The 15,969-nt window shown below is 41.0% G+C and overlaps 1 protein-coding gene across 1 annotated transcript in view; it reads right to left on the bottom strand.

Annotated features, from left to right (window-relative positions):
* LOC124044483 (receptor-type tyrosine-protein phosphatase-like N) overlaps positions 1-14,210 on the bottom strand; it is a 132,653-nt gene extending 118,443 nt beyond the window's left edge. The window contains exons 1-2 of the mRNA XM_046364111.1: positions 14,064-14,210; positions 12,197-12,254 (exon numbers count right to left, since the gene is read on the bottom strand). Of these exons, the coding sequence (XP_046220067.1) occupies positions 12,197-12,254; positions 14,064-14,210 (205 nt within the window). The remainder of the gene's footprint in view (positions 1-12,196; positions 12,255-14,063) is intronic.
* Positions 14,211-15,969: the final 1,759 nt, after the last annotated feature.

Genomic DNA, 15,969 nt, shown 5'->3' on the forward strand with positions numbered 1-15,969 from the left:
AGTTACGTATTGCTCGTTATAATATCATTTACATCCAGATTTTGCGAGAATACGGCAGCAATGAACGGGTTCATGGTTGACAGAAAGACACAAGCTCAGTTGATAACAAAGCAAGCACTTTATCATTTAGAAACGTCTTTATGTGCAATTCAGTGAAATCATTATCTATCAATACCACAAAGTATATATTATCTAGTGTTGTAGGTTGGTTACCTTTTTGAACAGCTGGTAATCACTCTTACCTTCTGAGAACTTACCCCTCCCGGATCCGAGAATTGTCATCAACCACACTACGTTGTAACTTTAATGTTTGGAGTTCATGTTTGCTTATTCTTTGAGCTGCATTTGTAAAGATATTTCTGTGTTTGTTTCATGTAATTGTATTGGTTGTGTTGAATTACGTTTTTTTGACTTTGTGTCCCAGAATGCCTTGTGAGGAATGAGTGATAACGCAACAATTATGTGCAGGTGTGGGTGATTGTATTGACTTCATTGTGCATCTTACCTGCATTGCTCGTACCAAAACCATTGTTGTTAAATGTAACGCAAACAAGTATTCCTCTACTAAAAGAAGCTTTATCAAACCGGATGTTCTGAGTTTATTACTAAGAAGTTAGCAAATCTGACATTTGGTGCTCTGGTTCAGATAAGAGCTTTACTCTTAAGAAGTGGCTGAAATGGTTGAGATGAATCATGGCATGAAGCAGAAAGAATGAGACTAAAGTTAAATATCTTGATAATGCTACTGATTTGAACTGATTGACGTGAATATCCAAGTCAAATCCTGGAGAATTACTTACTTGAGCATTGTTGGAATTGTTATCAGCTAAGATGAGGTCTATTGAACTTAATGTGGAATTTGAAACAGCAATTTTTCATGAATAATTGGGAGGCAGAGATTGTATGCACGAGGATTATAGAACGCATATCTGTTGAAGAGTCGCGGCACAAAGAGCATAATCACTAAATATATCATTAATCCACTACCAGTCTGGGGAGTGACAACTGCAGGCTTCCCAAGCATTTAATAGAGAAATTCTATGGAGATACCTAAAAAGTGGCAGGAGTTGAGCCAGTATGAGATCATGATCTGACAACAATTGATTCACCAAAAAGAGAAGTTTATCTCATTCTGAAAAACATATCTCACTGGACCATTGCAAAGGCAGTAGCAGGACTATGTTACCAGGACAGTAATCATATAATGCAATCACTCTACTCAAGAGCAGATTTGGAAGGAAAGGATCTCAGAGCGAGGCTCATATGTCAAAGCTGCTGAATCTCACACCTGTGAAGAAATCCTTCCTTGATCTAAATGTATTGAGGTTAGCTATATGATGAATGTGAAATTCGATTAGAGCCTGGAATCACTAAGTAGACTGAATCCACAGCTTCCTCCATTGTTCTAATCTTACCGTAGATGATCTGGGAGACATAGCTCTCTGACTATAGTCGTCAGAGGGAGAGATGATGAATGTGGAAAGGTCTGATTATCAGTTTCCTGCAGAAAGAGGTTCAGAGCAGTGGAGAGAGCTGCAATGACAAGATCATACAATCAACAGAAAGAGAGCAAAACCAGTGACAAGTCATGTTTCTCCTGAATAGTTGAACCAAAAATATTCAACATGCCCTCTGCTGCAGCACTTCTACATGTCAGCCAGAAGGGAACAACAATGTGTTCTGGTTTGGTAGGTATCGCCAAATCAGAAAACTGCCCTGACTACAATATTGCTACAAAGAGAAACTGATAGAATATGGAAGATGCTTGTATGTGCTTTAGGACAAAGACACACAGGCCTCTGTGAAAGTCAAAAGATGAGTTTCTTCCACATGTTTTCATACATGAGACATCACATTGTGTGTGGCCAGTGAGAGGAGTGAGGCAACCTCTACTGTTTGTAGACGCTGTTGTTTCCTCAGTTGTTCCATTCAGGGAAGAGATGAAACCAGATGGACAGAACACTGGGGCATGCAAACTATGTGCAGCAAGATGGGTAGAAGGCCCATCTGCAGGAAGAGAATGTTGTTTACTAGATAGGCAGTCAGAGAAGCTCATACATGAAACCTGTGGCAATAGCTACTGTGTGACCAGACACAGGTGCAATTCACTTCTGACACAGCTGTATTCTTCATTTCAGCAGAATGTCCTAAAACGTAACATATGAAGCTATCTTGGAGAATGTTCAGACAACAGTGAGAATGAGATAGAGGGCAATGAACTCAAAAAGAGCTGTGGGACAGAAGGCTCCTGGTGAACGGATTCACATGGAGCCAGTGAAGGGACTCTGCAGCTCAGACTTTCAGGAGAGAGTTTGATGAATTGATCCAACCCCTGTCCTGACAGAGTACTTCCATTACAAGATGGTACTGAAAGGTGAGTGATAACATATCACTCCTAGTTGCTTAGAGAGCACCTTGATGGTCGGTGTAGGACCCTATCCATGTCACAGAGATAATTCTATGTTCATCCTCACTGATGAACATTACATTAGTCTCCTTAAGCAACTGCATGCATTCAGAGTTTGAGCTTTCTGGGTGACTTTAAGCAGGAAAACTACAGAACTCAGAGGAAAACGAGGAATTTCTCTGGGAAGGTTTGAGGAAACAACCACCTCAGTGATAAGTATACCATGTGGAGTTGCCATGTAAAACAGGAATGCCAGAACTCCAAGATACTAACTGCAACCAAGCCAATGCAGTCAAAGAAGAAAGACTGAAGAAGATGTGACGTTGTGCTAGCAGATAGCAATGTGCAGGAAGACTACTTACAAACACAAGATATGGCAGAGGACGGCTCTGGATGAGAACGCATCAAGTGCAGACAACGGTAAAATACTACTTTACCTCACCATGCAGTACCTTTGGAGAAGAGGCAAGGTGACAACAAAACTTAGAGTGGTGTTTGATGCCTCGTTCATGTTGATGGCTGTCCATCTCTTAACAATGCCCATTCACAGGACCGAACCTGAATCTGATCTGCTCAGCTGCTCTGGATAAAGTTCAGACTAAGAAGGGGAGATTTTATTCATGGCAGACATCAGAAAGCTCCTATATCCCTAGTAGAGAGAGACAGGTTTGGAGATTTCGGTGGTCACTGTTGTTCACCAGCGTGGCAAAATAGAAGAGGAGCTACAGCTGAGGACAGGTGGAAGGAGTGGTGATTGGAGCCTGCAAGTCCATTTTTGTTGGCAGCCATAACCAGAAGCACTGGAAACAAGAGTGTTATAATTAAACCAGAAAAAGTTGTAGAGATACTGAGAGTCACTCTTGCATGAGAGTGGACTACTGTAGCTCAAGCACTTTGAAGAAGCACCAGACAACAATCTTATAAAGCTGATGTCGATTGCAGGCATGGACCCCTGCAAATGGATGACCAATTTTCTTAATTGAAACGAAATGGGAGGAGAGGCACATAACTGATCACCTATTGATGACAAACATATGATTAGTGCCAAAGGTTTAGGTTTAGCATGGAGGTCGAAACGAATGGTTCTGTGTTTGACCTTCAGCTGGCCACTGAGTATCTATGCAAGAACACAAGAGAAGTGTTCTTGGCATAATGCTTTGCATGTATTCTCACCTCTTATTTTTAACTCCCTCATCAGGATCAAGCATGCCCATAGAAATGTGAGAGGGGATCAGTTGGATTGGTGATCACTGACCTGATCTGACACTTATGAATGGCATGGTGCTCAGAACTGGCCCAGTTACACCAGTCACCACAATGGCAGCATACAGAACAGAGACATGCCACACAGAAGAACAATACCCAAATTAAGAAGGCACTTCAGGATGCAAGAAAGGCTGGCAGTGCAGTAGTTTATTTGTGGCAGAGTCACAAGACAGGAAATAAGCTCCAATGCATCCAAGTCCAGGGTAGCCTGACTTAAGAAAACACAGCTATGCCTGGAGCTCATGGAGCTGTGATTAGAGCAAGACTACAAACAACTTGATGACTACACTGAAATGGAAGAAAAAACAGATCAAAATGTGGATGGACTTCATTGATCTGCTGCATTGGGATTTGCAGCTCAGCCTTAAATGGAAGAAGCTGAAAGTGTCAGAGTTGGATGAGATCCAGTCCCTGACCATCCAGAGTCGTGTCACATATTGAAGGAACACTAAATCCAGCTGACTCTCCTACCACAGAGGACAAACTGTTCAAACTTGATGGCAGAGCTATTGTAGTGAATGGACCGAGAATTGATTCTGACCCAACTGGTCCATGACTGATGATAATAAGGGTTCCGATGAGGTAGAATATAGAAATCCAAGTCTGCTGTTAAGTTGTTTGCACAATCCTGCAGCAAACAGCACAGACAGAACTGAACCTGTGTTGAGCTGAAGGTACAGCAAAACTAAGAGTAACAGAGGTCACCGCCTGATAAAGAGATTCGAGAGCCAATGCTCTGTACAACCATAAAGATGCAGGTGAACTGACTCTGCTGACTAGAATCATTCGATACAGCAGTACTGGATTATGACCCAACAACAGAGCTGACAGGAGATCAAACTACTGAAGGCAGGAAAAAGTCAACACTGACTGCAAAATCGTGAGAACTGAAACCTTTCCTGACTAAATACTAAACTACTCTGGTGGCAGAGGAAGATCGCAACAGTCCAACTCTCTGTATCTGGAGAGCAGCAGATCCATGGTCTGGAATCATATAAGGTGGATATCAAATGCTAGATACAAAAATGCTATCATGAGGAAGGTGATGTATCTGGAGTGTTGGACAATTCAGGCACCCACCGCACAAGCCGGGACATGACACAGATGAAAGCAGTACAGTGAGACTGGCACTGTGTTTCTGGAATAAAGCTGAGCAAGAGACTACTGCTGGATCAGTGCTTCTCACATTTCACCTGCTGTGACACACCATATCACCCACTGAAGGCGGGTGACGCGGTAGCCTCATTGGAGAAGATAACACACCAGACAAACCTGTAAACTAGGGAAAGATTGAGGAACTGTTTCCAGGCCAGATGGCTTAGTTAGATCATGTTCAGTTCAGATGTTTCTAGGACTGTTGAGGGAGACCTGTCTGTGGCTGATATACTGCTTAGATCAACAAGAACATACCTGTTCATCGGGGAGGATGCTAGAATTAATGCTTGAGTTCATGTTTAAGTTTGCCTTTGGAGATGGCTTGTAAAGATATTTTGTATTTGTTTGGGGTATGTAATTGTATTGGGTTGTGTTGAATTGCTTGACTGCAAGTCCCAGAATGCCTTGTGGGGAGGGAATAGCATAATCTGCCAATTATGCAGGTGTGGGCATTGTAGCTGACTCTCCGACAGCATCTACTCTGCATTACTGAAAATAAAACTATTGAGCAGCAATGTAACGAAACAAGTATTCTTACTAAAGAAGCTTTTTATCAAACCACGCCCTGAGTCATTACTAAGAAGTTAGCAAATCTAATAACTAATTAGCATAACGCAAACGGACAAAAATCTACTAGAAAATATTCTGAAATCACAAGTGAAATATAGTGACACACAGTTTAGCTTCCTTTGTTAATCACCCTGTCATCTCAGATTTAGAAATTATGTTTTACAGCCAAGCATAAGCATTTGTGTGTTTATTGGATAGTCTAGCTCTAGTACATGTCCAGCCAGTAGCAGGAACCTTGTTCACTAAAACTGAGCAACTACCAATCGCTTACCTTTGATGAGCTTCAGATGTTTTCACCACTGAGACTCAGTTAGACAGCAATTTTCATTTAGTTCAGTAAAGGATATTTTCTAGCCTAAATACCTCCTTTCTAGTTCACGCTGCTGAGAAATCCACCGAAATTGTAGTCACGGCAACGCCAAATTAGGGATCCATAATATCAATAAGAATGCAAAACAAGCTTTATAATCAATCCACGGTAAGTTTTTCAACATTCATTTGCATTATACCTCAATAACAAGGACAATTGGCTTTTCACTAGAGCTAAGAGGAACAATGGGTCAGCTTTGTCATTACTACACAAATCAATTTGAGGGCCATCACTAATCCACGGACGAATGCTGTCGTCACACCATCTTTTCAAAATAAAGTTCTGAAACTATGTCTAGCTACTGTAGATTGAGTTTAGGAAGCTATAGAAAAAGGATCCAAGTTGATATCCCTTTTCATTTGGTCAATAGGGATGTATAGAACTATACTTAAATAAGAATCACTTTCTGATTGGATATTTCTCAGCTTGCAGGCCTGCAATATCAGTTCTGTTATACCACAGACACACAGTTACTGTTTTGGAAGCTTTAGGAGTGTTTTCTATCCTAAGCTGTCAATTGTATGCAGGTTATCTTCTATTATCTTGAACTGAGAAATAGTTCAAGCATTATGGGTTCCGTTTTTCCAAAACATAAAGAGTCTGAGAGAATAAGAGGCCTAATAAGAAATTCTCAGTGGAGTGGTTAAAAACTGTTTAGTCACTCCAATCAATGTATGTAAAATTCATCAACTGTACATTTTCAAGTCTTAATTGAAATTTATTCAGCAGAGAATGAGGAATGCATGCAGGCAGAGTGAGAAAGAGTGCCCTCTCTTGAAGCCATAAAGTTCATACCCAATGCACTGCAGGCATTGTTTGCATGAAACAGGATCCCTATTATTGTGAATGAGTAGTAATGCAGTGAATCTTTGTGTCACCTGCCGCAAATAAATACATGAGAATCTAATACTATGTTATCAATAATTGCTTCTGAGGACATCCAGATGTATGTCCTTTGAATCAATTGCTCTAACATCCTCACAGAATGCTGTAATGATGATTGTTGGCAACAGCCAAAGTGTACCCAAGCCTGGCCTTCAACTTGACATACTCAATGAGAGAGGCAACACTTTGTATTAGCTCAGAACAATTACATGGACTGAGCTCAGACTTGCAATGCATGTGGTCAAAGAGAGTATCCATGAGATTCCCATCTTAACCAAATTCTTGGTTTCAAATGCTCTATTGTAATTCCTTTCATATAGGAATGAATGGAATCACGTGAGTGTACAAGATCGTGTTTTTTCCATGACATATCTGACCAGGTGAATCCAGCATCCTCATTGATGTCACTTTTTATATCCACTTAATCAGTAGATGAAGTGGAGACAGGTTAAAGAAGGATTGTTCAATGAGGCACTTGAGACTTTGGATTGTATGCACATTTAGAGGGTGTATGGGCAAGACAAAATATTGGCAGTAGTAGGTGCCAAAGACACTGATTTGTGTCAAGAAGTTTCCCATGTGTATCAAGAATAGCCAACCACTTTAAAGGACATCCAGCCAACTTGATCCAACTGTAAAGAAGCATTGAGTCAACATGCGCCAGCATCCCTGTGGACCGCTGACACTAGGGAGTCCATATACCTGACAAATTGAGGTTGTTCTGAGGGGGTGCAACTCACTGAGTAGAAGGTGCTCTTAATGTTTTATACACTCAGTCATTGATGTAGCTGGGTGCAATCAACAAAATATTGGATGTATGAAATGAGTCATACAGTCACTTATAATGAAACATACAGACACAGCACACCCACATGATATTATACTGTCTAAATGGCTGATGTCTACAACTACACAAGAATACTATGCACCTGTATATTCATACAGAGAAAGTTCTTCCCTCCTGTGCTCTCAATACACATTCATAATTGGTCAACCGACACACACACACACACACACACACACACACACACACACACACACACACACACACACACACACACACACACACACACACACACACACACACACACAGCTCATTTGCACACACAACAGTGCCAAATAATCATTATCAGCTCACAAAAAATCTGAATGACATTCACAGCAAATGCACATGGACACTGATACACATGCACACACACAGGAAAAGCGAGAAAGCATGCATAGAACAGAAATGATAGAGAGTGTCAAGAACAGTACAAAGGAGCAATAGAAAGACACTGCTGATAATCTGTCAGCATTAAACACTATCTTTATAAAGCCCGGCAAATATTTCTCTACCAGTGGAATGGCCAGAGACAGTAGAGTAACTTTGAAAGACGGGCATAATATCTAAACACTGCCTTTGTACTTTTTGGCATGAGTGTGTGTACAGTATTTCTGTTGCTCCATGCCTGCACCATCATCACCAAACAATTCTTGCCTCTTCCTTCCCTCCCTTAATGGAAAACACATCTCCTCATCCGCGGCAGCTCATACCCTACACCCACAATCTTCACCTTCTCACGACTATCACAGACACTGCAGACACGCATACGCACACACTCCTCTCTGCCTTCCCTCTGCTGTGCCGATCTGTGCGATGGAAAGAATGCTATCCTCAGAATAAAGCAGAGGGAGAGGGAAGAAAGAGAGTGAAAGAAAATAAATATTTACCAGCCCAGTAGCCTGCATGGATCAGACAGGTTGCTGGACGTGCCAGCGGCAGCTGGAGGGAGAGAATAGCAGCCAGCATAGCAGCGGCTGCCAGCCTCGCCATCAGCTGATCACTCAAAGAGCAGGAACTCAGAAGGGGGCAAGACAGAAGAAAGAAAAAACTGTTACACAGTCAAATCAATGCGTGTAGCTGAGCAGGGGAAATAACAATGAAATATAATAACAGAAGCTGTCCACTGGGCCTGGGGTGTATGGCTGCAGTAAGCATTTCTCCCTGTCCTCTCGCCTCTGCTGCAAATCTCATTCCTCTCAGTAAGGCCCCAAGCTGTCTGTTTCTACATGTTTTAATATCGATTTGTCGCCATACTCTTTTTTCCAGATCCTGTTAAAGGCCTGGTCCTAGTTTTTTTTTATGGAATGATTTTTGCATTAAGCTTTTCTGGGGATAAGACTCTAAAGAAGGGTGGTGAGGATATATGAGATCTAATGTGATGTTATACATACACACTGCTCACATAACAACTGCTACACAGTGCCTGCTAATACGATGTCACATATATAATTTAGGTTTTTGTCGCAAGAACCACGTGTGTGTGTGTATATACCTGAGCTCTTGTGTAGCTTTAATTCCTCTAAGGAACTCACTGAGAAACTGATGTCAACGTAGCTTGCTATGGTCAAATAAAAACAAGGGCTGGTGACCATTTACATAAAAACAGAAATTACCTTGTATTATGATGCTTGCAAAAAAGGTCAAGGTTCAACCCAACAGAATGACCTTTTGATATGAACTCTGCAAAGGTCAGATGGCAAGATTTTGATTCTTTGTTTGACTCCACATTTTTCTCAGCTAAAAATCATCATAATTTACCATTGTCCTCACATTCAACAGCATGTGTCCTGATCCAGAATAGCTGCTATTCCCAGACTGTCTGCGTCTGTGCTGCATAGAGCACATCAGTTTGGCTAAGGCTCTTCACTTCAGGCTATCATCTTATTATTGCTCCATCTTGAAATTAGATATATATTTATTTATTTATTTTTTTGTGTGTAATAGTCCTCTGATGTGGTCCTGTCCTCACCTCACAATGAGGGGCTACTAAACAGGAAAAGGAATTTGATGTGTTACAGGACTAATATCAAATCAATGTTTGTAAGAGGCTGTTTTATATCAAATATCATTTTGTATAACATGCCTAGGATTCTGTTTATTCCAGTGGAGACAGAGATATCATTTATTTTTATCTCCCTGAGATCACTAATAGCTCAAACAACATTTTCCACTGCTGCTTGTTACCATAGCAACATCACATTTTGATTATGGACCTTATAGTACTAATATTCATCTACTGAGCTAGAACAATCATGTTGCTCAAGGAAGTTCTGAAGGACAACCATAAAATAACCAAATGTATGAAGTGATTTTGTGACAGTCACATTATTATATGAAACCACACAACATCAACTGAGACACATACACACACACACACACACACACACACACACACACACACACACACACACACACACACACACACACACACACACACACACACACACACACACACACACACACACACACAGCACTACTACACGCCAACTACAACCAATTAGTAGATCTTCACCACACTCCCTAGACTCCCTCAAATTGACTCTCACCCTAAAGTATTCTAACACTTTAAGAGTTTACAAAGTCATCAAGGACTGGAGGAAGTTCACGTGAGTTTTTATGAAGAGATTTATTTTCTTCTGAAGGACAACTCTACAGACAGAAGTAAGAATAGTTCAATTCCCGGGAGGACGGGAGACAAGAGTATGTAGTGTTAGGCGGAGATCTGAGTCCCAACGGTGTGCGTCCCTATGTGTGCGTAATTTTTAATCAGAACTATAAGCTACATAGTTTGCACTATAATACTGTATATATAATAGGGTGCCATTTGGGAGCAGCCTAGGATGGAGATGAATGAGAGGAGATCTGCTTCACCAATTTTTTATCCCCAGTTTTAACGACATGGAAACTGTATATCCCCCTCACTTTATTTCCAAATGTTCAGACACATTTGTCAGTAGCATATAGTTTCAGCTGCTTTTGGAGAATATGTCCCAGGGAGGGTCTGTTGCTGTGCTCGTGGAGGAGGGATGGTGGCATGAGCCACAGGCATAAGAGGAGAATGTTTGGAGAGGAAAATTGTCCCTGAAATGGCAGACAAGCCAAATATGCAGATAGTAAACACGGATCGCTCTCCTCCTCCTTCTGCTTGTTGTGTGTGCATGATGTGCCTCTTGCTAGCTGTCACAATTGAAGAGGGACTGAAGTCTATTGCTGCTGCAATTTAACTCAGGCTGGCCCAAGTGGGGGAAAATAGAGAGAAAATGAGCAGCGTAGCTTCCAGAAAACTGTCATTTTAAACTATGGATTGCACCTGATGAGTAAGACAGGTCTTACTATAGATATGTATGGTGAATCAGAACATTACCCAGTCCAAAGCTGGAGTTTGTGCAACATTTTAGTAACATGCTCGGAGCATGCCTTAAGAAATGCTGAGGCTATGACTGAATTAAACCTGATTGCCTGGGGTGGCTCTGATGGCACTGCATGTGTTCCAAGGTGAAGATAGCCAAATATTTTAGCTAATGAAGGCAGCTGGTGATGTGCAACCGCAGCAAAGTGGTTGACTTGGATACTCTGGGGATCGTGAAATGCCATAGTTATATTAATGTAAATGGGATTAATATTTTCATCTTAGCTGTGTTCCATAAGCTTTCAACATTATTTTGTATATATATTTACAATATATAGTTGTTTGCAGATTTTTAAGTCAATATTATTTAGCTGGCTGTCTTCTTTAGATTATTAGCTCATTACATTTGGGTAATTTTACTGATGGTGCTCAAGTAGCTTCATAGGGATATCTAATGTCAACCAAATTGACTATGTACAGATTGGGCCAAGTGCAGCTGTGACCTGAATTGAGCAATTACATGTGTCTGGGTGTTGCCAGCTAGGCAGGAATTGTACTAAACTCCTGGAAAATTGTTGATGAAAATTTGATTTATCTAGTTCCAGACACACCATTATTTCCTACTATCTCACAACTTATACTAAATTATCCTATTTACACGCTGTAGTGTTATTTTTATACTAGAATAAAAGTTTGACCTAAATCAATGCCACATAGGCCATTTTCTGAAATTATAAGTTGTTTTTTTTAGGGCAGTCACTCTAAAATCCTTAATTGAAACACATAAAGCAGTCATCTGGCCTGTGTTTCTTGGTGAAAAGTTGAGGGATGGGCCTGATACAGAGCTGGGATGCAAGAACTGAATTGTTTTAACCATGTTGAGGTTGTCTGTTGTTTACTAACATTGAGTAAAATACAGAGCCGGTGTTGGTATTTTGGCATTAAGTCATATTTTAAGAATCAATAGTTACAGTATATCATTAACAGTCCAAAAATATATGTAGCAATCAAGATTTCAAATCTAAGCATCCACTGCTGTTTGGGTATGAGAGGGAATATATAGTTCAATCAATCACAAGTTAACACAGGGGGAGCCAATTAATGTAAATGGGAGGTTTGTTTAAAAGTTAGTGCTGCATTCTTACTGCTATATTGCTACAGAGTTGTTCTCAATCTCTACAGTTTCAATGAGAGAAACTTAATTTGGACAACTAATGATTAGGGTGAGGCTCCAGATTAATTGTTTGTTGTAGACAATACTATTGCACCATTTTCTGGAAAACTTCTGTGAAACCTACAACTGAGAGAAATGCCATGAGGAACATTCACAAAATATGATTGTTTGCTATGATCATTTATTTCCCTCACCTTCAACCAGGTGCATGAACAGAAGAGCAACGGAAGAGGAAAGAAAATATTCAGCCTCCTAGAGGACAAAGAATGGAATTCAAAAATGTGTTATACTAAAAGAGAACCAGTTTGAATTCCCTGCTGTTGTACCTCACAGAGGGCTGAAAGTTTTGCTCACGAGGACCATTCACAAGCAGGAGAAAATCCAATGAGTTTGTTCTCACACAGTGTGTCCTGAATATGCTCACAACCAGAAAGCTCCAGCTGGTGGCGCCAGGTATAGTGAGATCAACATTACCCAGACCTGTTTGGTCGATGTACTGTTGTACTGTTCTACTATCTGAGGAAGTAAAAGTTGTAATATGTTTCCGTAGAACCTGGTGAAGGATCATACATTGCCATCGAAAGTATTCAGAAACTCATCTGCTATTTTCCACTTTTTCAGCAGTCTTAATCTAAAATGGATGAAATTGTTATTTTCCATTATCTTTTCATGTCTTATTTATTTGTATTATTTTAGGTATTTTCTAAATGCATTGTTGGTTATGGCTTGGTAAGCATTTTCACTGTAAGGTCTAATTACAATTTGTTGTATTCAAGTGATGTACAAATGCTAATTGATTTGATTTGAATTCGTAGTTTTTATGAAATGAATGTAGTATACTATAGAATTCACTTGGTGCTTTGGGTGCTCCTCTGCTGTGCCCAAGTCCACTTATCAACTCTCTTTGTTTTGTTGATGCTGGGTGAGAGGTTATTTTCTTCCGCCACCACACACCCAGGGCCCTCACCTCCTTCCCTGTAGGCTGTCTGCCATTGTTGGTAATCATGCCTAATACTGTTGTGTCGTCATGTAACCCACATTGAGCTGGAGGCAGAGGGTCGCTTCAGTCAAGTGGGCAACAGGAAAGACAGAGGGGCTGAGCACACCCTGCTGCCCAGTGTTGAGTACCAGAGAAGTGGGAGGTGTTTTCCTTACCTTCACCACCTGCAATGTCGAAGTTCAGGACTCAGCTGTACACAGGTAGTTCACCTCCAGGCCTCAAGCTTAATGATGAGCTTGGAGGCATTTATGGTGTTGAATGTGCTGAGTCATAGTCATTAAGCAGCATTTTTTACAGCAGGGAGCTCAGGCTACAGTGGTCTCCAACCCTTCCTGTCTCAGCCTCCAGTATTTATGCTGCATTAATAAACAAATAGTCAATTGTTATATCTGAGGATTTCCTCATGTCTATCCGGTGTCCTGTAAGAATGGTAAGTTCTCCCCATTCTCGCTTTTTCTCTTTCTTTCTTTTCTTTCTCTCTGAGAACCTGAGCTTCAGACTTGGCGCCTCAGGACTACCTGGTCTCGATGACTCCTTGCTGTCCACCAGTCCACATGGTCGTGCTGCTGCCCTGCTTTCATCTGTTCTGCTCATGCTATGGAACCTGACTAGTCATCATCTGCTAGTCGTCCAGACCCTCATAGCTTGTTCCTTCAGGTTTCTTCAGTTCTGGCCTTTCTAGGGAGTTCTTACAGCACTTCAGACATCAGCTGACGCAAGAATGGCTATAGATACATTTGATTGAATGATTATTTGTCCAGATGGGATTTAGCTTTACAATCACAAAGCATTGTATAGCTTGCTCCCTACCTATCTCTCCGATTTGGGTCCTGCCATACATACCTACACGTACGCTACGGTGACACAGACGACGGCCTTCCTTACTGTCCCTAGAATTTTCTGGCTAAACAGCTGGGAGACAGGGCTTTCTCCCTATAGTAGAGCTCCAATTATGAGCTGGTCTGCCTATCCAAGCAGAGAGACCCACAGACTGTTCCCGCCTCTTAAAGTCTTTATTGAATTCATCTTTTCAGTATGTCCATGATTGAGTGTAGTCTGACCCAGGTGAAGTTGAATGGCAAGCATTCTGAGCTGCTGAACTCTCCCTGTGCTGTTCCTGCTTGGTCGTTCCTCTCTCCACTGCTCTCTGCCTCTGACCTTGCCACGAGGGGCTGAGTCACTGGCTTACTGGTGCTCTTCCATGCCATCCTCAGAGGTCACTTGAGTAGCTGAAACACTGACGCGATCTTCCTGTCTCAGGCTGGCGCCTCGGTTCCTGTGCCGTGGGGGAGATCTTCACATCTGCTTTGTCTCAGGGTAGAAGGTGGTTGAAGATATCCACTAGTGGTGTGGGGGCTGGGGATTTGACAAGGTAAGATATCCTGCCTGTCATCTTTTAAACAATGAGAGCTTAGAAATGCGAATGACTTTAGAAACACAAATTACGGTCACTTATAGGTAAGGCTGCCACAAACTGCTCTGACTTCAAACCAGCAAAGCCTTCCAAGCAAACCAAACTGAAAACAAAAGGACATTAATTGCAGCGACTTTATATAATGAACATCTTTTAATTTTTTAATAACATTAATTAACTCACTGATGGTCAACTCAACAAATAACCACACCCAAAAATGTCTTCACAAAAATCAAATCAACACACAGTACAGCCTAAACACAAATCCTCCCTTCATCTCAACACCACCTTGACAGAACCACCCACTCAGGTAAACTGCACTGCCTAAGTTTCTTAACTTTCCAAGATATTCTAGATGATTCTTATATCAAATACAAGGAACATAAAAGAGGTCAAAACATAATTCTTACAGATATAGTCCAAAGAAAGTATTTTCATGAAATCACTTCACTGAATATCTAAGAGGTAAAATAGACTCTATAATAAGAGCCTATTAATGATGTAGTTGCAGATAGCTAGTGATGATGACTAGCTCAGAAGCCAGACCTAGTCTTCTGCTTTATATGGGGCCATATGACACCAACTCACCACAGATTGACTTGAGTTGAAGTGGATCTGCCATCCTACAGATGACCATGAGGTAGAAGTTAACATTAACCACAGATCTAGGATCAGATTATCCTGTCCAATCTTAACTTTTACCCATTGGGATGAAGAAAATATCTTACGCACGATCAGTGAAAGCCTGCTTGCTGGTGACTACGTCCTGGTGCAGCTCTGGTGGCAGTGCCAGCTGGCATGGGTCAAGTGTATGGCTGTGACTAGACTTTTCAATGGACAGGATCTTTTCATTGTAGCCTGTTTCGCTTATCCCTCAACCATCTGTTCTGCACTGTACTGTACTCTACTGTTGGCGTGGTTCCGGTAAGAGAATTCCCTCATAGAAAAGTGTACACCTGACCTTAACCCTAGCCCAGACGACCAGAAGTGGTGATTGAGATACAACAGACAAAGCTTGGTTTTAATGGCTAAACTAATGAGCAATCGTAATGATATTCTATTTTAGTGATATAATTCATATCTAGCAAGTTACATCATTGTCACAAATACTGCTGTCACATTATGAATGCAGTGCAAGAAGCTGACACTGCATGCTTGACCTTTATAATTAAAGACATTTAAATTGCTGGTTAATTCTGGATGCATTGTATCTCAGTAAAAATCCCTGTTTTAGGTTAGATCTACCACTTCAAGTTGAAGAAATGTCAGAGAATAATAGTAGAGTAATGTCTTGTTCATGTGTTTTTGTCTTCACATTCCTCTATGGGCCTGTGAAGTTTATATACATCAATGTTTTTGCAAATGCTTTGAAATCTGTTTAACTTGGGTTTGAAATGTTCTATAGTCATGCTTCCACAATAAGTTGGTAATGTGGTCACCTTGGTAACTTGTCAGTTTGTAAGGACTCTCTCATACTTTTTCAGTCTCTGCCTCACAAATTTTCTACAGGATTGAGGTTGAGCTATACAATTCAATACCATGATTTTGTTGTC

Source organism: Oncorhynchus gorbuscha, linkage group LG09, assembly GCF_021184085.1.
Source record: "Oncorhynchus gorbuscha isolate QuinsamMale2020 ecotype Even-year linkage group LG09, OgorEven_v1.0, whole genome shotgun sequence".
NCBI lineage: Eukaryota > Metazoa > Chordata > Actinopteri > Salmoniformes > Salmonidae > Oncorhynchus > Oncorhynchus gorbuscha.